The sequence below is a fragment of the Vigna radiata genome, chromosome 6, assembly GCF_000741045.1.
Source record: "Vigna radiata var. radiata cultivar VC1973A chromosome 6, Vradiata_ver6, whole genome shotgun sequence".
NCBI classification, from domain to species: domain Eukaryota; kingdom Viridiplantae; phylum Streptophyta; class Magnoliopsida; order Fabales; family Fabaceae; genus Vigna; species Vigna radiata.
The window spans coordinates 6957720-6983352 of record NC_028356.1 but is presented as its reverse complement, the minus strand read 5'-3'; the positions used below and the strand labels follow the sequence as shown (position 1 = coordinate 6983352).

Below are 25633 nucleotides of genomic sequence, written 5' to 3'. Positions count from 1 at the left end.
ACACCCCAAGACTAATAAAGCTCACTCCCAAGCTTTGTTTCTTTTCTTCTTCACCAGCAAACCCAAACTTGGTTTACTATCTAAAGCCCCCATATTTACTATTTTATAACCCCCAAAATAAAACAACTACTTTCCTCTAATGACATAATCTAAATAAAGTAACTTATATCTTTTAGTACTTTTCTGTAATAAAGTATACATTCAATTTAATTATAATTTTTTAATTATTTCACACATTATCAGATAAATACAAGATGTCATGATATAATGTTAAACTATGGCGGATTTGGTATAAAAGTTACTATTTAACTAAATTACTTTTACGAATAATAAGGATTTAAAGAAATTTTATATAAAATATTATTCATATTATTTAAGTTTCTTAAAAATAATATATTTTCAGTGAATTACCAGGAGATAAATTGATAAATGTACATTCCCATATTAAAAAACTTCTTCCGAGTTACAAGATGTTTGGTTCTAAGTTTAATTAAAATACACTGATAATATTCTTTTACACCCTTATCTAATAACAAATGTCATATATATGGTCAGATTATTAATTTCTGTAATAAATATTAAAAAATTACACTTAATTTTTAATTCGTTAATATTTTAATTTTTTTTACATTAAAATATACTAAAATTATTATTTTTTGCATTTGGGTTTTTAGTATTCTATATGTGGATGGAGGAAAGAAAAAAGAGCGGAAAGAAAACAAAAATAAATAAGTACTTTATTTTTCTATGATTACAAATAAAGTAAACAAAAAATATAAAATATTTTATTCTTCAACTTTTTCTTCTAATAAAATTTCAAAATTTTCCTTTTTCATTTCAAATTGGCCATGGGTTATGATCCAAAATAATAAAAAAAAAATGGACCCCACTTCATCTGATGAAACAATGGAAAGTTTGTACTATTTTGATTAAAGTTTTTTAATCATTATTATTGGGTCCACTTAGGTAGGTACTTTAGTGGTTCATTTTACCAATCTATTGAAAAGATCGATAATTTTAAAGGGAAATCCACCTAAAATTTAGACCATTTTGCTAATTTTTATTCTCTATAATAAATAAGTAAATTATCTTAACACCTTTTAGTTTTTTTTTATAATAATGCTTTCTAGTTTGCATAATCATATCTAATGATGATTATAGCGTGGTTCCTGAAAAACTTTACATAGACATAAGAGAACAAAATTCATTACCTTTAAAATAGCAATTGTTTTAAAAAATAGAAGAGAAATTGTATTTTATTTTGTCGATCACTATGCTGTAAATATAAAACCATTTTATTCTATTTCTTTTTACCTTTTAAATACTTTATCATGCAACAAAAAACGAAATTGGTTAAAATAAAATGATTGCTTTATATTTTAAAAATTTAAAGGAAAGGGATCAGTTTGTATCCATAATTTTACGTTATCCATAATTTTATATAAAATATAATTTTTCAAGTTAATTATTGAATTGGTACTTAGTTCATTTGTGTCAAATTTTAGAATTGAATAATAATAATAATTAAAAAAGATAATTGAATGTATATTTTTAGAAACATGTAAAAAATTACATTACGCTACATTAATAGTAATGTATAACAAATAAAATTACATAATTATACTAATTCAAATTTACAAATTGACCTATTGAGATAAAAAAAACGATTCTATGTTTAGTGACATTATTAAAAATATACATTTGTATAAATACTTGCTTATCAATCAAAATTTTCTATTTTTTTACAGTATAAAAAAGGTTAGAAACATACTATTTTAAATATTTTTTTTATATTTAACTAAATTTGGTGAAATCACACAAATTTATGAACTTCAAGTACTTATAAGTTTTACTCGTAATTTTATAGTTTAAATAAATTCTAACTAATAGTAAAGATATACTAAGAAATGCTACTAACCCGTTTTCTAAAATAGTTAATTAATTCTCTTTTAGGTGTGGCTTAAAAACCTAAAAGCAGATTAACTATCTAATGTGAAACCTCTCTTCTAATTTGTGGAAAATTGTATTCTAATTGTACATAAAATATTCCTAATTGGACGTAATAAACACGTTATGAAAACTCATTTTGACGTTATTAATATCAATTAATATTGATATTATGTGAAATCTCTTTTAATTTTCATACTAATAATGATTTTGAAAGCTTCTACCAATGATTACTTGTCAATTCGTTGAATACCAATACATAAAAGCGTGGAGGTTTCAACAATTTAAGTTTGAATTCTTGCAATCCACTACCATAACAAAATATGCACTATTCTATAACCCTATTAGATGACGTTATTCATGACACATTTCAGGTAACTTTTATCAACTTCTTCACATTTCAGAATGTTTAGGGTTTCGTAATTCTAACATCACTTTGACTACTTTTTCATTCAGTAAAATAAAAAGAAATATTATATACTTTTACGTTTATTTGACACGATTATAAAAATATAAAATTTTATATTTTTTTAAAAAATAAAAATTAAGAAAGAATAATATTAAATAAATGTTAAAATATCAAAAAAATTATTATTTTTTCGATAAATACAACTACCACGATTTTATTTTATTTGGAACACATCACCAACTAAAATATTATATTTTTTATATATTTTAACTGAAAGTTTGACAAGAAAACAGCCCATTCAGCCAATGTCGGAAAGTCATAGCTTCTGCCAACTCATTTAGAATATATGAAAATATTTATTAACATAAAGCAAAGCTTAAACAGCACGTATAATTGATCATACAAAGACTAAAATGCAAAACCAAAGAGAAATGTTCGGCTAAGTATTAATAATGCTTCACATCTGGATTTTTTTAAATTATTATGTTTAAGGGTGTTTACTTTAAAATTGATTTTTTTTTTCACGAATTTATTCTTAAAATTTATTTTAAAGAATGAAAAGAGAAAAATATAGTTAATTACTTTTCACGAAAAGAACAGTGGCACATCCTTAAAAGAAATTGAAGTAGACTTTTGAATACCATCATTAGAATTACTATCATAAACATGAGAAAAAGTTATAGACAGACATAAATAAGTATAGATAACTAGGATGTAGCATAAACATAGAAAAAAATAAATAAATAATTTAGGAGGGTTGGTGTTGAAAAAGAATGATAGAATTCTCTATTTTAATTTATTTTTTATTTCTCTAAAGTGAGTGGATTTAAGAAAACTAGATCCATCTAAATTGTTGGTATGTGTTGCGTTGGCAAGCAGTCATATCCAAAGACCGAACTACAAACTATTACAACTTTTCGCAAGCCTTCTCGACCAAACAATCACTTCAGTGTAAAGAGAAAGTTGTTTTAACGATTATTTTTTGATAACACTTACGTGATAATTTGTAATTGATCCGTTTCACATATTTTTTAAAAATAAATTTAAACAGATCAATAAAATAATGATACATATTCTATTATAAAAAAATTGTTAAAAATAGTTATTAAAATATCAATATCCTCAGTGCAATGTCACACTGTAATTATTTCATTCATTTTTTTTTTCAACCGTGAAATTTCAAAAATATTATTAAATATATCTCACTCTCACTTTCGGAACATGTCTTTATATTATGTGTAAACCACTTATCATAATGTTGTATGATTAATTACAAAAAATAAGGTATTAGCAACTTAATCAGTATCATTATTGCGTCAAGCTACTGCATTGCTGAAGTCATTGTGTTATGTAAATAACTTAACACCAATTAACATGGTGAAGTAAAAAATGCAGCATTTATATATACTATTTAGTGAGTTTCATTTTCATTTTTAGTATTTCATTGTTTATTATATATTAAAAAAAATATTTAAAATCTGAAATTTGACTTGTGAAGAAGATGCACTCATTGGAAGATTGATTCATTTGAAGAATGATGAAAGTTGAGAGAAGAGAGAAAGAAGGGTTTTCTATGGCCATTGTTTTGCTTATGGAAGCTTTAGGTGGGGCCCACAATCCCACTACATCCACCACTGCACCGCCCCATTTTCTATTCTCACCACAAATTCTTTTAAATTGAAAATACTGTTTAAACTTTTATATGTTTCATTTCTTTTTTCTTTATATGGAAAATAATACTCTTCTTAAAGACGTTTCTTTTGGTTCAATGTCTAGCTACTCGACTATATTCAATTTGTAGATAATCATCAATGTTCCAGATACTTTTCAAAAGATATATAAATAAAATACACATTTAATATTATATATCAAATTATAAATTTTTCCTTAATTTCCATTAATCAGTTTATTGGATAAAAAAAAGTAATATTAAGTTTAACGAGTCTATCGCTCTAATCATTAATAGACAAATAAATGAAAGAGATTCCTGATTTTAAAAATAAATAAATATGTATTTAATTTTTTTCTTCCTATCTCTTTTTATCACACCATATCTTTTATCTCATACACATATAAATTTTGATACTCTTTCTCTCTCTATATATATGACCAATATTTTAGATTTTAGATATTAAAAAAATATTTTCTTTTAAAAAAGAACTTTAATCGGTTTTAAATATTATTCAAAATAAAAGCGACATTGAAAATAGTAAGAATATAAATGAAAATGATGAATTAATAGTATTTTGTTTTCACAATAATTAAAATGAGATGGATTGAGTAAAAGATAGACGTTCCGACCAAACCCTATGTAATGAATTTTGTGGTGTTATAGTAAGTTAAATAAAATAAAAAGTGAGCTACCATATCACCAAATACTATGAATCAAGTTTCATTTTCTTATCTCCTTTCTCTTTGGAATTTATATAGAAAGAACATTTCCTACCAACTTCACTTCTTCTCATTCTCTTTTTATTTTATTATTTGATCTAATCTACTTGTGTTTCTGTGGATCACATCAAATCAAACCTATGCATGGATTGTCCTTTTCAGATGTTTATTAATTATTTTATCCAACACTTTCTTTTCTACTTTTCTTTTTAAGCATATTCTAACTTCAAATCAAAATGGGGTTATAAAGAGAATTAGTGTAATTCAGATACTAAAAGTATATTTATATTTAAATCTATTTGTTTACTCTATTTTGAGCATTTGAACCTTATTATAATGATTTTCAAATGGATTAATTTTGCTTGTTTGGATGACTAGGCCTCAGCCACACATAAAAATGGATTGCAAAACCTTGCTTGTTGTGTTTAAGGATATGTTGCCGGCAAACTGAGGAAGGAAAAACGAGAAAAAAAATTATATTAATTAATTCAAATAGAATATTTAAGACAGAAATATAAAATATTTGAAATATCATATTGAAGGTTCACCAAATATATAAAGAACAATATATCAATTAAAAATGTATAAGAAAAAAAATACGTAAAAGTTTATATTGGTTTACTTCTATCATAAAAATTATATCCAGTTGTTTAATTATGATCAATCTAATATGTTTTTGACTCTTACTATAACTCTTTAAGAAAACAATAAGAATAATATACATAACACTAATCCTATAAGATTTTTCAAACAAGTTTTTAACATACTGAAACAGCTTTTAATCCATTAAAATAAAACTTAACATTTCAAATAAAGTTAAGAATGTTAAGTGGCATAAGAAAATATATAAAGATAAAAGCTCTATAAAAAGAAAATAATTGAATGAGATGTTTCTTTAATTTGATAAAACAGAAAAAAAATGATTTCATTTTAAAAATAGATTAAAAAAACTTAGGTTTAGTGATTATAAGTGATTAAAAACCTCAAAGAACAAATTAAGACAGTAAAAAAAAATTAAGACAGTAAAAAAAAATTAAGACAGTAAAAAAAAACTAATATACCTAAATTTTTTGTAAGTTTTTCCCTGTAATAGAATATTTTTCTGAATTCATATGTTTTCTCTCTTGCTTTCACTTGCATTATAAAATATATATATATATATATATATATATATATATATATATATATATATATATATGCTATTTTATTGGTATCTAAACATTGACAAGTGTTTTAGAATCAAGACCGTGATAGAATAACCAAGAGACTTGGTTCTAGACATAGACGAACTCTTTGTCATTCTTGACATATTTGTTTAATGTAAATCTTGTATTTGAATATTTAAGGAATTAGTATTTTCATATGAAAATTTAGGACTTGTTAAGGAATTAAGACTTGTTTACTTATGATGTGAATGTGAGATGTTAAAAATATATTACATGGTTGAGTATATATTACATGGTTGAGTGATTAGAGAGTTTAGGTCATGAAATTCAACTACAATGAATCTTTATCCATATAACTTTATAATCGTTGTTTTCAGTAATTTTCTTATGTTTGTAATATACTTGAACCAATCATTGTTTGTATTCATTACCTAAACTAGTAGAGTAAACATAATTACCTAAACAACCACAAATCCATTGGAAAACGATATATGGACTTACAATCTATATTACTTGCACAATTTGGTATGCTTGCTAAAGAGTTAACACCTGTGTAGACCATCTAACCGTTACCAAGGCTGTTAAACGTTCATCAATGAAAAAGTTTTTTCATAACACTATTTAATCCCCCTTCTAGTGTTTTCTTGTAACTTCAACTATTCCAATCGAATTTGTTCGAGTTTCGACCCACGCCAATTCGATCAAATTTCAATCAATATTGACTTGACTGAGTTTTGTTTGTGACCTTCTTAGCTTAATTCAATTGATTTTAGGTTGAGACTAACTCAATCGAGTTTCGATAGTGCTCGTCTGAGTAGAATTCGACTGAATTTCGACCCATACCTATTTCGACATTTTGCACGACTTCTCCTATCTTGACCTTTGATCCAACCTGACTCATCTAAACTTTTTAATATTTTTTATGGGAGAACCTATATTATGAATGAAATGGATAAATACTACATTTTTTTAGTTTTTAAATTCCAAAATATTGTAGTTCGGTTCAAAATTAATGTAATTCAATTCAAAAATAGTATTGTTCAATTTAAAATTGGTGTAGTTCGAAAACAAGTTAAGATAGATAACAGTTCATATTATAATTCAATTTAGTTTAGTTCATTTTAATTTAATGCAATGCAGTTTAATAGAAAAAATAAATAATTCATCTGAACTAATTTTTAGTTTAGTTCACTTCGCTAACTTAGTTTAATAAATTTTTTAATAATAAAATTCAACACATCTCATTTTGTCCATCCTACTTAAAACAATTCTATATATTAGATATACGTTGCCAACAGATAAAAGATCAAGAAAAGTTGCAATTAAGAAATAACAACTCTATTTTGATAGAATAATTTTAATTTTGTTCCTTTCCTAAGTTTAACGTAATAAGAGGAAAAAGTATTCAATAGAGAACTAAAAAAAATTGTTTTCGTCCCAAACCAATATTATATTTTCAAGTATTGTATGTTTTGAAATTTACGGGTTCGTCATAGTTTTGTTTTTAAAAAATATATTGAAAGGTTAAAGAAAGAAAAAAATATTTATTTTAACTTCTATAAGATTATTGAATGTATACAAAAAAATTTAAAGTATATCTTAAAATTAAATTGCTAAAGTGTGTCCTGGAGGATTTTATTCTCTCATGCAAATAAATTTACTATTTTAAATAAAAACTAAACAAGAGAACATGAAAAACCTAAGGACTGACTTGTAAAACAATTTTCTAATAAATTAAGAGTTTAACAATAAATTAATGATTACTAATTAATATATGTTATGCTTCTTACATGTAAGATAAAAAAAATTTACATTTGTTTCTTATAAGTTGAAGCTGTGTTCATTTTCTCCCCCATACAAACACGGCTCAGTATTTGTGTTATTGAGAACACTAGAGAGTTTTTCTTATAGTAATTTACTATAATATGGACAATATTTATTTAGTTCATTCTCATTAAAATAAAATAATAATTAATGAATTTTGTTATATAAGTATATTTAACATAAATTTATTTAAAAAATGAAAATTTGATATTTACATTTTAAATATATATGAATGAAGTTAGGATAATTAAGAGATATTTTATGAACTGTGTCAAACAAGTTACACTTAACTAATTATGGATGGATGCAGTTAATGCGACTAGAAATAATGTTGAACCATAGGATATACGAATTGACCTTCTAACAACTTCTTAATAATTCATCACTGGTTACAAATTCTTCACACGTCAATGACAACTTATAAAATAAGTTTATATCCTAAGTTTAAAAGATAACATGGTTAGAACCCGTAGAAACATTTTCTTCTCATTTTTATTTTAATTATATATACTAAAAGAAGGCAGATATCAATTCATATTTTTATGTAACTTTTAAATAATTATGAAAAAATATTTTGCTTTTAATAAAAAATTACATTCTTTTATGCTTTGAATATTTATAAAATTGAAATAAACATCCGAAAAATTAAAAATAAGTTTAAATTATATTTGACAAAAAGACAAAGAAAAATTATAGGAAGAGTGCTTTTGAAAAGTTTCATTGTGGTTACGTAAGATGTTTTTTTTTTTTCTAAGTAGATTAGAAGAATAAGGAATTATGCGTAGTTGGTATTGAATGTGGACTGAGAATGATGAACTGGTTAGGGATGAAAATAGGATTGGGTATAAGTCAAAAGACATATTCTCACGTCTTATAATTAATTATAATCCTAAATTACTCCTTTTTATATTGTTATAATACTTTTTATCGATAAATTAATTGTTTTTATTAAAACTAGTAGAAACACTGTCTATACATGTGTTTGCCCACTTTTTTTATAATAGAAAAAATTAAAAAATATTATTATAATATTAAAATAAAAATATTATTAAATTAAAAAAGCTTTATATTTATTATAATTTTATTATAGATAATTTTTATTTATTTTATATAATTTTTTTATTATAATGAGTTATTTTAGATCAAGAAAATCATACTTAACGAATAAAATAATTAAAATTTTGGGTGATAAAGAATACATGAGGTTCCTATTAAGTTGTGGTGGATTAATTTTGTGAAGAAGATTGTGGATTTGTAAATTTTGAACCAGTCTTAACTTATCATATTTCAAAACGTGAAAAGATTTTATGGAAAATTTTAACAGGTCTCTAGTAGTGTTCAAGTAATTACATTAATACGGATATTGAGTCTAAGAATGTTTTGAATCTTATGTGTACAAATATGTAACGATATAATCATGCATTGGAATTTATATTAATAGTTTATTTTTAAGAATATAAATTACATTTTTGTTTAGAATCGGTAATATTAGTTTACTCTTTTTAATTGTGTTGTGATTTTTTCACCTTTACAATAATTACTAGTAGATGAAACAAAGAACACGAGCTTTTTGAGTCGTATTCTTTTGTTATTTGAATTATATTCTTTTGTTATTTTTGATCGAATATACTGAATATGAAATCGTAATGTTATAATATTTAAAAAAATAAGAGTAAACTTTAAATACTTGACGATTAACATTGAAATTATTTTATTCTCAGTTTATATATCATATATCTTCATATATTTATATTATGTTTTTATATTTATATTTTTTTTATATTCTTTTGAACAATTATATATATATATATCAATTGTACTCTCTCTTTATCATTGAATAAGAAATATAATATTTCATCATTTCTTTTCTTCTAAAAGATCATGTAATGTCGTTGTTTGAGACATTAGGGATGTCACTTCAGGAGAGAGAGTGGTGAGTAGAACATCATATATAAGACGGTCCCGTCGACACAAGTTTGATAAGCAGGAATCAGAGTTGGAGGTACCACGGTGGTGGAGATCGTCATCGGCGACGCAGGAAAGGATCCATCTGGATATTTAAGAAGATCATAGCCATAAAGAAAAGCTTCAACTTGAAGTTTTCAAGTGAGGTAATTTGAGGGTAGAAGCTTGGTGACACTGTTAAGGGTGATGCAAGTGAATAATTTTGATGGCTCGTGAGGGTTGCTAATAGATGAAGAGTTGTCTTTGGCCATGGGAGACAAAAAGAAAGGAATGATCGACGTCCTGTGTTGAAGAAGATAAAAAAAAACGAAGGATCATGAATGACAAAAAGTTTATGACCAGCAAGTAAAAGATAAAAGACATCAGATGAAAAAGAGACTTTTAGGGGGCTGCCGCAACAAAGACAAAGTAGAAAAGGATCATAAAACCTGCTCACTTCTACTTCAGCACAACTTGCAGACATTCATACTAAAGCTTTGCATCCAGCACAATTTCAATCCTTGTTGTCCAAGCTGAGCATTAAGGATATATATACTGCAGCTTGAGGAGATATTGGAATTATTTTATTCTCTGTTCATACATGTGCATTTATGTTCATATATTTATATTCTGTTACTTTTTTATATTGTTCTGAAGAATTATATATATCAATGGTACTCTTTCTTTATTATTGAATTAGAAATATAATATTTCATCATTACAATTAAATACTATAGTGTTATTATTAATATATTATAATGTATAGTGCATCTTTATCTGAAAATTTATCTCTATACAACTTTAATTACTTAAAAGAGAATAAATTTGTATAATTTCTCGAGAGTTGTTACAATTGAAATTGTAAAAAGTAGCCAATATTTTTACTTCTTCCGTTCCATTTCCTTTGTCTTTTGTATAAAATTAATCTTTTATGGAATTTCACCAACATATTTATTGTCTTTTTCTAATATATCCTTCGTTCTCACAATCATTTTAAAATATGATGTACATGTATTTATTTATTGTTTTAGATAAAGAGAAAAAAATAAGCAAAATATGAAATTGTATCATTAACTAAAATAAAAATGATTATATTTCTTAATTTATAAAAATAACCTTGCACATAAAAAAAAAACGGAAAATGTATCAAAAACTAGGATATGGTAAGTTAAGTAAATAAGAAGGATGATTAGAATTTGCTGTCTAAGTCAAAGGCAACAGGTGAGAAAATGCGCGTGAGTGCAACAGCTTTGGAGAAGATGCATCTTCATTTAATTTTTCACAACTGGTTAAAGAATATGCACAAAAACTTCCATAGTTGACTCTTATTTCTGTGGCCTATATTTGTTATAATCCTTATTACAAATTATTCTCATTAAAAATAATATTCTTAGTAGAGTCACCTGAGAACATTCTTAGTAGAGTCACCTTCAATATAATATATATATGTCTTTTTTTTTTTTTACATTTTAAAAAACGTCACTTCAATTTATTAAGAGACGTGAATTGTTAAACTATATGCAAATCATAATCCACACAATAAGTCTGCTGTCGATTTCAGGTTAAATATAAGAGTTCTTATTGAGTTACGTTATTTACTTGTGTGTTACAATCATTCATAGTTTGTTTTCTAACATTGTGAAATGCATAAGATATTAGGTACCATAATATATAAAGAAGGTGAAAAAGGAAATGCATTATAAATGTTATAACATCTTATAATATATATAGCTGTTACTAAAAGGAAATATACACATATAATTAGAGTAAAATTATATATTTTCTGGAAAATAGTACTTACTTTAAACAAATAATAATTTGATTATTGTTATACTAATATTACATAATGTGATGTGACCTAAATTTTATGTTTTTAATATCTAATTTATATATATGTTACATATTAACCATATCATCCTATCAGTTATGGATCGAGTGGTCAACATAATTTTCCATCCAAAAGAACGGAAAACTGATCGGTCGAATTATAACAAGATAAACAAATAAGAATAATTAACCACTAAGTCAGGTCATTAGCGGATGGGTCGTAATTGGGCCAACACTAATCCGAAATCCATTCCAAAAGTCTATAAATACAGGTTTGATATTTAGGTAGTTAGTTACTTTTACTATACATTTATTGTCAAATGTCGTGTACTGTATTATACTAAAAAAACTCGTTAACTCTATTATATTATACTAAAAAAAACTGATCCACCCTTATTAAAAGTTCAGTATACTATTTTATGGTTTAGTTTTTAAAAATTGAACTCAATAACAGTTTCAGTTCAGTTAACTGTGAGAACTATATCTACTCTTTCGTCTTTTCTAGTTCTCATTCAATTGCTTCGTCTTGCCAAAAAAACAATATTTAATAATAAAATACTAATAAAAGAAACCATTTACATAAAAAAAAAATAATAATTATTTTTTAAAACAAAATTTTTTTATCACAAAATTTATAGTTTTTTATGAATAAACATATAACGTATATAAATAAAAAACGTAATTTATATTTTTATATTTTTTAAATTACATAATATATATATATATATATATTATGGTAGTGTATGGCGTTATTTTTTATATTTTTTTATCAATAAAATAAATAAAAAATAAAATAATTTTTAATAATAAAAGAAATATAAATAAAATAAAAAATAATAATACCAAATAATTAAAAAATCAATTTATTAGACACTTATGAATAAAATAAGATAAATATTAAAATAAATTTCAATTAAAAAGAACATGTATATTATACTATTTAGTTTAAAAATTAGTATAATTCAGTTTAAAATTAGTATATTTAGTAGTTAAGTTCAGTTTATATTGTAGTTTAGTATAATTTAGTACAGTACAGTTCAATTCAGTTTGATAAAACAAAAAACAGTTCAGTTCAGTTTGTCTGAACTATTTTACAGTTCAGTTCAGTTTAAACAAACTAGTTTTTAATTCAGTACAGTGCGATTTCATTTGTCCACCCCTAGTATCTTCTATAGGTGACACCCGATCAAACCAAACGGTGTAAGGAAAATTAAGGACTAAAATGTAACCTAAGCTTAGAGTCAGAAGATAAATTGTGTAAGAAGACTTAACCTTAACTCCACAATAACTTCTTTGGTTGTATCGAAAGACTTTCTAATCCGTTGTATGTTGTCTCTCTTGAAAAGAGTGATTCTTTCTTTCTATCTTTCATACTCACCTCTTGCGCTTTCCGGATTAAGAAAAAACTCAATTTTGTGTAGATTTATCTTGTGCTAATAACTCTCTATCTACTTGTCCAAATTGAGCGACTTTTTAGCCTAAATTGAATTTCCGAATGAGAACTTTCATATTGTTTTGGAATCACCTCAATTGGAGCCCTAAAACTCAAGATATCAATGTTTCTAAAATACTATCCAACTTGGAATTTCAACCACTTTCCAATTCACCCTCTGAGTAATTTTCCAACTTTCGTACAAGGTTTTAATCGTAAAGATCCTAAATTAGCCCTTATGCAAATGGACTTTACATCATTTGGTATCAGAGCTTAGGTTCTGAGTTTAGAATGACGATACAAATTTGCTATCCAAAGTATTTAGTCGAAGGTCACCCATGTTTAGTTGTATACGATTACGGAAGCGACAACAATGTTGTGAACCAAAGATTAGTGGAGAAACTCCACTTACCAACAAGCTCTCATTTGAATCAAGCATGGATCAGATTCACTATAGGACAATGTATTATTATGTGATATAACTCTCATGGACTCTTGTCATCTTCTTTTAGGATGATCATGATTTCATTTTAAAGCACTCAATCTCGACAAAGGCTCACTTTATTTGAGACATGAGGGACATAAAATTAAGTTTAAAGTTGTGCCTCCAAGACAAGTCAATAAGGATCAACATAGACTAAAGGAGAAAATAGAAAAAAATAAAAAAAATAGAAAAAGAAGCAATAAGGAGTAAAGAAAAAATAAGACTAAAAGTAAGAAGAGAAAATGAAGAAAAAGAAAAAGAGCACAAAAATTTTATTTGTTAATGATTTTTCTTCTATTGTTCGTGATGATTTTTCAACTCTCGAAAAGGAAGCTTGTTCCTAATGCTTCATTATGCATCCAGTCTGTTGATTAAAAAAAAATCTTAAGGATAATGAAACACAAAGCATGAAGTTATTTGTTGTTACATATTAAGGTGAGGGAATGTTGACAAGAGAGGTGCTCCACGGATTGAAATATTGAAAAGGAACAAATGTGAATTTATTCAAGTTATATTTGATCTTGCAGAATGAGAATTAGTTTCAATATGTGGAAAAATAAAGTCCTTTACAAGGACATAATAAACTTTTATTAATATAGCAGGAAAATAAAGCCTTAAGATTCGAGAGGAATCTTCTGGAAGAAAGAGGTTATGATGAGAATCGAACCGAGTATAAGAAAAAAGAGGTGACTTGTGTTTTTAATGGAGCTCAATTGTGGTAATTTCAACTGAAGAAAAGGAGTAACACTTCTAATTTGGAGTGGTCAAGAAACATGTTTTATTTTGCACTAATTTTATTTATTTTGTTGCAAATAATTGCATGAATGAGTTGTTACAATACCAAGAATGTGGATAGCTAACTTTGTAAGTGATGGACTGAGTTTTATTACTTTTGAAAAGTCACAATTATGCCATTAAATAGTGAGATTATTATTAGCTCAAGTGAGATATAATTACAATTAATAGATCTTTTGTTATTCTAATAGCTAAAGCTTTTATATAAGCTAAATCATTTTTATCCATGGAAAAAAGTTATATTTTATTAAGAAATATTAGAGTTTATCTCTTTTATCTTAGTGAGAGTGATTCTCCTAAGTTTTTAAGTAATTCAAGAGTCTCTTTGACCGTGTCAAATGACTTTTTCATCCTTTGTGTGTTGTCTCCTTCTGAAAGAGTGATTTTTTTCTTCCACCTTTCATATTCACCATTATTCTTCCTTCACCCGAATTCAAAAACTCATTTTTGTCCAAGTTTATCTCATGGTCATATCTTTCATTCCATGTGTCCAAATTAAGTGATTCTTGAGTCTAAATTGAAGTTTAAAATGTGAATACTCACCTCATTTTAGAATTACCTCAATTAGAGTTCTATAGTTCGAGATATCGACATTTCTAAAATACTGTCCAATTTGAAATTTCAATCACTTTCCAACGCATATTCTTACTAATTTTCTATATTTTCTAAAAGGTTATAACCCTATAGATCCTATATGAGTCCTAGCGAAATAGTGTTTAAATCAGAATTACACGAGAATGATTAAAAAGACAAATTTTAATTACCAATAGAAATTCTAACTCGTACAAAAATAGTCCTTATTATCGAGATGAAGTTTCTTGTAAGGAAAAAAAAAAGAGAAATGAATATTTTATGTTTTTTTAAGCACATTTATGTCTAATGTCACACATAAATATTGAATATTCAATTACAATTTTTTTTATATTTTATATCTATATGTCAAACATAAATTTCAGTTATGTACTAAATTGTTTTGATGTTAGTAGAAAAAATTTATATTTTAATTATGTAAATATATAAACTGTATTGGTTTAAAATGGTGTTGGAGAACTTACTTATAACTGTATTTGTAATATGATGTTTGTAGAATAATCGTAATTAATTGTCTGATTTGATATTTGGTTCAATTAGTAATAAAACAAAACTATCATTATAAAAAAATTACACAAAATGATACACACATTTATTATTTATCATGTTTTGTAGTAATCCACTTTTTGGTGGCTTTGAAGTCACTTTTGATTATAAAAGTTTATGTTTTGATACTTAATTAGTTAATTTTGTATCTGTCATTGTTTGGTGCAATGTCTTTGTTTTATAATTTGGTTTCCTTACATTATCGTTTCACTTTTTTTAAAGGAAAAACTATTGACGAACCTTACTACTTTAAAAAGCTTAATGAAGACAAGTCGATAGTTTATGTTACATCTCTAATACTTTACCAACTAAAAATGTGCTATGCATATTTTTCGTAACGAAATTGTTTTTTCGTTTTAATTGTCATAATTGAAAACTTATTTAATCTTTATTTGGTAATGTGTTTTTATTGATATACAATTAATAAGAAAGAACTATAAAAGATTTTAAATCTATAAAACAAAAATAAAAAGAATGATTTTCAATTTTCAATGCAAGAAAGAAATGGAAAAATGTTTGCTTTAAAGTTAATTGTATATTGAAGAATTTATTTTACAATAAACAGATCTTAAATTACCACAGTAATTAAAAAATTTAGAAAAAAAAACTAATAAAAACAATAAAATTATTTTACTAAAATTATAATTTTGTTTTATTATAACTATAACAAAACTTGTTATTCTGAAATGACTATTTATACGTATAAATATAGGTGAAAGATTAAAAATACAATTAACAAACAGAACTTTACTGTCTACGCATAATTAATAAGGAGTTAATTTGAGGATTGGACATATAAAGGGATTAATGGTTCTTGTTAAGATAATGATATTTAGACAACATTTTTTTGGCAACGTCTGAACATTGATTATGTGTCAATATGTGATTGGCCAAAAATTATTCCATAGTTAATAATAATAATCATAAATATTATTGTGGAGTAATTTTTGACCAATCACATATTGACACATAATTAATGTTTAAATGTTGTAAAAAAAAATGTTGTCTAAATATCATTATCCATTTTGAAACTTAATTTCGCTTGAGAGTATCTAAGTATTTTGAAAGTAGTGATGAAAAAAAAAATCATTTAAATTCACAAAAATTTTATATGCTAGAAAATGAAAAAGAAAATTATTAATTTCTAATTAAAATTCAATTTAACCCATTGCTATTATTTTAAAAAGATAAATGTGCTCTATTTTGAATCTATGCTAACAATATATTATATTGTACTAACAGACAAATGAAGTGGTTGGGGAAGATAAATCATGGATGGTAACATTAAATGTCTTTTTCTTCTACCTTGGTTGTCACGATAACCTCATTAGAAATTGGAAGATCAAACTTCGAAGAACTTTTATTTTAGGAATATTCATGCCAAATATAATTCATAATTGTGGCTGTAAATCTCCTTCAAAATAGATGTCAGCCATGAATATTTTCTCATAACTTTTCTTTTAAAGCAATGTTTTTCATAAACTTATAGTCACTCAAACTATGTAGCATTGTATAAGCAGTGATGAAATTTGATTAAATTAATATATATAAATCAATATGTAAATAAAGTTATTTTTTTAATTTTAGTATAATTTATATATTTAACATTTTCAAAATTTGTGTAAACATATAAAAAATGGACATTCCAAAGCATTTTCTCATCGTCCAGTGTAATGTATAAGGTATAGAATCATACTCATAATAAAAAGACAAACTATATATGGAAGCTTTCGATCGTCAACTTCATTCTGTCCACACAACAATTTCAACAGATATTTTTTTTTCTTATGTTTCATTGTTACTTGTGACTACTATGTTGTTTTTCCATGTGGACTTTAGTTGTTCATTATTCCATATTCCAAAAAAAAAAATATCTATCAATTTTTATTGGTGAAAATATTGGCATATTATTAATACATAAATGTTAATATCTGGCACTATACTATTGTGAACCTATAATGTGTATACTATAACAACATATTAGATATATCAACAAAAAAAAAAGATTAAGACATTTTTTGTTTAAAAATAAATGCCATTTGTGGTGACATGTTGATAAAATCTAGATTTAAAAAAATTACAATAATAGAAATCAGAAGTATTACATTTTATATGTGAAATCACTTTTTGATTTATTTATTATATAATATTAAGTTAAAATGCTAACAAATATTGAACTGAGCAAAAATTAAACATGTTAAAAAACGAAATTATTTTCTTTTATGAAAATGAGCCAAATTAAATATACATGGATGAAAATTTAAGAGCAGATTAGATATTTAGAGTTTTTCATCTCATATTGTATTTTCTTTTATTTTAGAGCTTTTGTGTGACCTGAAATTAGCAATTTCTTTCCTAAAGTCAAATATTGTCTTTTTACGGTATTAAAACATGACATGAAATGAAAGGTCTCTCTCTACCCAGAAAAATATTAAAATTATGTTAAGTCTCTATATGATGTTAAGTGAATTTTAATGCTTAAATAAATTATTATTTATTCAAAAGTAATGACTTGTTAATAAAAAAAATGTTAAAAGTATAAACTCACGCTTAAGAAATATGACATAAAATTGAGTTAGAGATATATTATAAGACACAAAGTTAAGCAAAATGGATCCTAGGATGATGTCGAGTTAGAAATTCAAAACACAAAGTTAAACTAAACATATTAAAGAGATGAATTATACTAAAAGATGTTAAATGTCTTATATCAAGCTAAAAAGACTTACTTTGCAAAGATGAGCTAAAGAAATTTAAAGTGTAACAACTAAATATTGTATTATATTTGTTCATATGCACAATATTTAAAAGAAATTAATATAAAAATGCTTGTACAGATCAAGATAATTTTGAAAAGCTATTAATATTTGTAACAAGATATATTTTAATGATTTTTTACATCTATAAGAATTATTAACAATGGAATATGTAAGTTGGAAATTAATCATAAATATTAGTTTTCAAACAACACAGTAGAAGATAAAATAATTAATAATATTGTATTGTATGTTTATAATTATTCTCATAATAGATAAATAAATAAATTAAAAAAAAAATCTTCCTTTATTGTGTTACTTGGACGAATAATGAAAAAAAGAAGTGAAAATTCATTTGTCAATAACTTAATAACTTGACAACATAAATGTACAATGAATACTATACAATTAGCACTTTTTAAAGAATTTCTCACATTTCAAATCCAAGAAATCAGTAAGTTGTTTTTAATGATGCACCTCGATTTTAAGTTGCATGCTCTAAAAAGGTTATGATGAAATTTAAGATATTAATATTATTATATAATTAATCATTATCAAGCATAAAATATTCTTTATTAATAAATTAATGGAATTTTAAGCTTAAAAGTTTTTATTAACAGTAAATTTGGCAACTCTCAATATATCTATTAAATTTTTGTGATTTATCCTCAAAATTTTATAACTTTGAATTAAATACTTACAGTTAAATTAATGTGACAGTTAATTAACGCGCTCAAATAATTTTATATAATATTCTTTTATAAAAAATTATGATATTTTGTTATAAAAAGACTATAATAACAAGTTATAAGAATTTATTGTATTCAATAGAAATTATTTTTAAATTTAATTAGAACTATGAAATATAAAATTAAAAAATATAAAATATATAATTACAAAATTATGAAATACTAAATATTATGTCACAATATTTAAAAAAGTGATAAGATAAAATAAGTGTCGTATTACCTAGTTAACAAAAAAATCTAACCACAATTGAAAAATTTTAAAATTTCAAAACATTTAATTGAACACAAAAATTTAATATATGGATTTTATTAAAATATAGTATGAGAGATAAAAGTTATAATATACTATAATCCAAAATTTTTATTAATTAGTCAATAAAACTCAAAGACAAAAAATTATAATAGGATTATATGTACATGATAAATAGACAATTTTAAGAATTATTAATTTGTATAGTCAAGTGTAACAACCAAAATATATAATATAAACTATATAAATAGTAGTCAACATTATAATATGATAGAACAATTAAAGATTTGCAGATAAAGAGTTAATTTTATAGTCATCCAAAATGACTATAAATTTAAAACTTTATTTATAATAGAATATTTTAAAACTATACAAAACAAAGGAGACAATCTAACTACACTAGGCAGTCGTGTCATCGCTCTTCAAAGTTTGCTTCAGGGGAACCTCATCTACCTCTGCTCATATATAAAGGATGATCATTGTAAAAGAAAACATCACACAACAAACATACAAACACAAACAGAAGGGTGAACTAGGTATACAAAATCATATCATTATAATAACACACAATATACATGTTTAATTCAAGTAAAGTAAACTGAATCACTCATCCTAACAATGTTATACTCTAGACTTGACTCGTCCGGACTTAGAATGTCGAGCTATGGCGGGTAATGCACTCGTGGTGGCTTCTACTGCTTTGCAAAGTCGTTGTCAATGGGTTTCACCCTACCACACTCATGAGGTTAGTTTGTTCCGGGCCTTGAGGCATACTGGAAGCCCCCAAGACTAAGACCTCCCCGTTACTCCTCATGACATGGTTCAATCCTCTCTACTTAAGAATGAAAGACCATTGGAGTTTCATGATAACCCCCAAGACTGAGCTCCTGCATTCATTCTAAACAAGTTGGAATCTCACCAAGAGATTCTACTTTGAAACATACATTTCATCCCTTTATAATCACATACTTTTTATCTGTAATTAATATCCATGTTTATCCTCTATTATATAATACAATACACTCTCAAACATACTTCACAAACCAAGCAACACCCAACATAGTACAACACAAGACAATAGAAAAAGATAGTAAACTAAACTCAGAACTTTCGCACGTTGCACCCCATTCGCAGAGCGAGACTAGAAGTTTCTCGCACAACGATACAACTTGTTGTGCGAATTAACTCGTAGAGACACTAGACCTCAAGCTCCTCGCATAATGCACCCAGGTCATTATGCGAAAGCCTAGACAGAGACCAAACCCCCCAAACACTTGTTGTACGCACCAATTCGCCATTTGAATTAAACCGGCAATAATCCTAGACCACCACCAGTCGCATAGCGTCCAGATTCTCTACGCGAATCAGGAGATTGAGAGCAACCATCTTAAATCACTCGCACAGTGCACAGACTCGCTGTGCAAATGACCAGACAGAGAGCAACTCTCTCACCATTAGCGCAACTCACCAATTCGCTGTGCAAATTCCAGGACGACTCGCTGTGCGAATCCATTCACTCAGCGAGTCTGCATAATCTGCAGGATGAAATTCTGCAGAATTATGCAACTCAAGACCCAAATACCAATTCTAACTATTCTTCCCAACTTCTAACGCTTCTAGATTGTGTTATATACCTAATTAGACTTGCCTAAGTGATTCTAAACCTTCCTAACATCAATCTAAAGGGATTATGAACCAAATCCTATTCTAAAACATCAATATCCTCAACTTAAGGACCCAATCTTAGATTTACCACTTTGAACATGTTTTTGACCACTTTGATGACTCTAACAAGTCACAATTGACTTACCCAAACTGTTCTAACAGCCTAATTGAGTCCTTAACCCCTAACTCTCAATTTCACTACTCCATTTCCTCTAAATTGGCTCAAAACATGCATAATTCACTTCCCTTTCTATCTACTCATTAATATAACATATTACACACCTCACACAGGTTCAATTACAGTTGCACACACTATCCAATTCAGTTCACAATCAACATTTCACAGTTTCATCATTTGGCATTCAAACAACACATGATTTTAAGCTACACAAAACCAAATTTCAACTCAAACAGTACCAAAACACAGAATTCAGTACATACACATATCATACTACTAATTTAAACAAAAATCCAGCTCCCCTTACCTCAGAAATAAACAGCCCAGCTCACAGACTTACTCTGACAATGCCTTGAACCGCAAGGAAACTCAACAGAAACCTACAAACCACCAATTGGTGATAAAAAAAACTCTTAGAGCTAGAATTAAACAAAGAGTTAAAGAGGAAAAACACAAGACACATGCAACCAACAGAAATTGCATGATCCAGGTTCAAGAACATGCGGAGAAAAGGGAAGAACAGCTTACCAGCTAGAATCAAGAAATTGATTGATCAATTGTGTAGCTCTCTACGTCGTGAACATTTGGACACCCCCTGATCGTCAATCAGACAACTCAGTAGAGAGAAATCCTAGAGAGAGAAGTGAGAGAAAGAGTAGAGAACAATGTTTTAGAGAAATGAAGTGTTTAAGATAATGAACCGAGCTTTAGAAAGTTCTATTTATATTATAAAATGCTCGTCTCAATATTTTAATATACCTATATACTCTATTACCTATTTTTTAATTCTTACATCAAGAAAAGTCTTGTTAATCCTGTAGCATATACAAGATATTTTAATTGAATTTAAATATTTTTTAATATGAGAGATAATCTCTAATCTCTTTGAATCTTAGTTAATGTATTAAATAGAGTTTCATTTGCAAATTCTTTTTAATGTTCAAGTCCATGAGTATAGAAAGGTAAATAATATATAAAAAGGAAACAAAATAATATTAAAATAAATTCATTTATCATGAACGATAATATTACCTTTAAGTATTGATATATTTTGACATTATGTTTTATTAAGTTTTGTAATAGAATAAAGAGTGGAAGTTGTATATCCTTTTAGAAAATCATAACTGATAATAAATTTTAAAAAAGTAAAATAGTGCTGTTTTCTTTTAGTTTTGTCTCGCATGACAAAATAAAAAGTTAATTATCAATATTTAATAGAGTCTCTTCAAATGGTGTAAGTAATATATATATATATATATATATATATATATATATATATATATATGTATGTATGTATATATTGTATGTATGTATATAAAGATAAGGACTTTGAAATTTGCAGTAAGACGACATCATCAATTGCACTGAAAAATAAAAATAAAAAAGTGAGTGCGACTCAATAGAACAAATCAGCATGCTTCCACCCATGCCACAAGGTTGAGTGGCAAGAATTTTCATATTCGAGAATTGTGTCAATATAAAAGAAATAAACAGAAAGTGCTGCTAATGAAAAGACAAGAATAAATTATACATGTAATAAAAAGTGTAAAGCTCTTTACATTGAAAAAAAAAAAACTTATAAAAGTAAAGAAAGGAATGTATTTCCATTATCATATCGCACATACATATTATTTGTACATGAAAAAGTGAAAAGTTAGGAGGCAAGTTGGTAATGCTTTAACAAGAGCTGTGTTCTTCCTAATCATTATCTATTTATTCTTTTTAATTAAAAACTTAGAATCAGATTGAAAACAGGACAAAGGAAAAGGGTAGAAAATTTGAAATCAAAACAAGCCAAAAGCCCATGAATCCGTAACAGTTCTTGAGAATTGAGTGAGAGGACCATCACAGTCATCGTCTTCAGAGATCAGCCAATTAAGTTTGCTAGTAAAGTCATCATCATCCCACAAAGCCACACAGCTATTGTTGGTGTTCTTGTCTTCATGGTTGTTATTGTTATTACTAAGACTACTATCAATGTAATCACAAAACCATTCAAAATCAGGTAGCTGCAGGTCTTCAAGGATGTTGGTTGAATTTGAAGAAGATGTAGAGGTGGCTGAAGAGGAAGGAGCACAAGGCATTAGAATCTCATTAGGTTCAATTATTGGAACTTCATCTGTGCAGAATCCATTCATTAGCTGATCCATTGTCTCAAATTGGGATGTTGCTATGATTTGCTCTTCCTCTTTGGCTTCACTGCCATTTGATGATTCAACTGAAATCTCTAGCTCCTTGTTAGGGTCAACCTTGGTGTTAAAGTCAACTTGCAAAGGTTGTTGGTAATTTTGCTCTTCTTCCGGTGGTTGGTGTAGTTGTTGTTGTTCTGGTTGGGGATGATTTTGGATTTGTTGATTTGCATTAGGGAGTGGTTTGTGTGTGATAGGATCAATGCCCATTTTCTTGAGCTTTTTTTTTATGTGGGTATTCCAGTGGTTTTTTATCTCATTATCAGTTCTTCCAGGAAGATGAGAAGCAATCTTGGACCATCTGAAAAGGAAAATGACAAATCAGAAAAACAATAATATGCAAACATATATTTTTTTATTACAAAAATAAAACACGCGAAAGAAAGTTTCCATCATTAACATAAGGTCCACACGGAGATCACTTGAAAGGAAGAATGACTTTCTAGCCACTAAAATGTTCCATATGCCATGCAAGTTACAAAATCAGAAAATTTTTCCCACAAGACAAATTTCGACCCTATTTACTTTTCTACGTCAATCACACCTAGTTTTAGTCAATTTTAACTGCAATCATGAGCAGTTCCTTTTTACTTTTTTTAGTCCTGAAAAAAAAAATATGAAAGAATGAAAAGAAAAGAGCTTGGTCTACAAGCTTTGTACGCCTCCTTCCCCTGGAAGGTGTGAGCCATCATGGACCACTTCTTTTGCCTAAGATGAATAAAGAAATTGAATTTGGTTGGTGCGTTTGGTTATACTTAAGATATCTTTGGATGGTTTTAATCATTTACCGGGATAAGCCTAGTATAATTTTTCAAATGAGCACTGTAGCAATCATTTTGTTTAATCATTAGTATGGTTCTTAAAGAAAAAATACACATGCAGAAAAGGTAAACAAGGGAAAATGGTGGGGGTGGAAAGAACCTATTGCCAAGTTGAGCATGAAGATCAATGACCATTTTCTCTTCGTATTCTGAAAGAAGGCCTCTCTTTAAGTCTGGTCTAAGGTAATTAGTCCACCTCAGCCTGCAACTCTTCCCACACCTTAATAGTCCTGCATGGAACCACACCCCAATCGTTAGTCTGAACTCATTGAAGTCAGTCAAATGAAACACCATTCGATGTATAGTGGTAGTTAAAAGGCCAAAACATGTTTTGAAGAGCAGTTCTGAAAGGTGAAATGAATATGCCAATTTTGAGTGGTGTTTGATTTCCTAAATCAAAGGAACTAAACAGAGGAACAAGGAAGAAATACCAAAAACCAATTACCATAAAATGCAAAACATCGATGAACCATTTTAAAAGCAAAACAGCATGAGCATGAAAAACTGGGATTTCAGCCTCCCATTTTGAAGGCATTCATTAAGGACTAAAATGATTAGAAATAGGAGCAATGAGAGGATACCTGCAAGCTTAGGGACAGCTCTCCAGCAATATTGGCCATTGGTGAGAATGAAGCTGATAAGTTTCTTATCCTCCTCTGCAGTCCATGGCCCCTTCTTCAACCCAACTTTATCACAACATGGTTGTCTTCCCATTTTATACCAAAAGAAAAATGCTAGACAGTCAAGATATGAAGAACAATCGTCGAACACCTGACGCTCAAAACGAGAGTGTCACTAACTCTGAGAGAGAATGAGTGTTTAAGGGAGTTAAGTTAAGATAGAGCACCACCACCTACTAATTTATATACAGAAATCAACCACTCTAAACTCCAAAGTTGCCAAAAGTCATCAAACCCCACTATCTCAATTTATCTTTTTTTTTATTGATGAGCAAAATTGTGTGGATTATTCAATTCAATTTCTTGTTTGTGACTTGTTCCTTGTAATAGTGTTAGAGATTTTGTTCAAAATGAACACGTGTGCATGAGGAATGAGGCACGTGCCGGGTCTCAATCAGAAAGCGCCACCTCATCGACCAAGTTTGCTTGAGATTGAAGCGTGAGATACTCCACTCACTGACTCAAAGCTCTTCAGGATGGTAAGAGTATTAAGTAAAAGTAAGACAATACCGCAAGTGATGTATACATCCAGAGTCTCCTCTCGTAATTTTTCTTCTATGTTTTCTATAATATTTTAATAACTTTTTTTTAATAATTTATTGACAACTTTATCACTGTTTTATTGATTCGTATATTTGAAACTAATAAACCACAAATTATCTCGTAAATGATCGTAAAAAAAATTATAAAAGAAATTATTAAAAGGATACATTTTCCTTCTACTAACTATTTGCAATGTGTGAACGCGCTAACAAAGAGACCACAAGAAAGAAAGAAAGAGAAATGGATTATTTGTTTTAACAGTACTTTTGCCTGAATCATCATCACACACAAGTTTGAATATTCGGATATACATCTATTCCCTAACTAGAAAACAAAAGGTTGGAACCAGACAAATGCTAATAAAACATTGTTATATAAATTCTTCAAACTATTATTTAGACAACTAAAAACATCGTCCCATATAACAAATATCCAACCAAAATTTC

The 25633-nt window shown here is 27.0% G+C and overlaps 1 protein-coding gene across 1 annotated transcript; it reads right to left on the bottom strand.

Annotated features, from left to right (window-relative positions):
- Nucleotides 1-22562: 22562 nt before the first annotated feature.
- On the bottom strand, nucleotides 22563-24911 carry LOC106764030 (myb-related protein 308). Its single transcript, XM_014648230.2, has 3 exons — nucleotides 24546-24911; nucleotides 24065-24194; nucleotides 22563-23444 (listed from the first exon to the last, which is right to left on the bottom strand). The coding sequence occupies exons 1-3, from the start codon at nucleotides 24676-24678 to the stop codon at nucleotides 22739-22741; spliced, it is 969 nt and encodes a 322-aa protein (XP_014503716.1). The 5' UTR covers nucleotides 24679-24911; the 3' UTR covers nucleotides 22563-22738.
- Between the last annotated feature and the right edge of the window lie 722 nt (nucleotides 24912-25633).

Coding starts and splice junctions, on each gene's coding strand:
- LOC106764030 (XM_014648230.2), bottom strand. CDS start 24,678: ATGGGAAGACAACCATGTTGTGATAAAGTTGGGTTGAAGAAGGGGCCA. Junction 24,195..24,545: donor AGCTGTCCCTAAGCTTGCAG/GTATCCTCTCAT, acceptor GGTTCCATGCAG/GACTATTAAGGTGTGGGAAG. Junction 23,445..24,064: donor CATGCTCAACTTGGCAATAG/GTTCTTTCCACC, acceptor TTTCCTTTTCAG/ATGGTCCAAGATTGCTTCTC.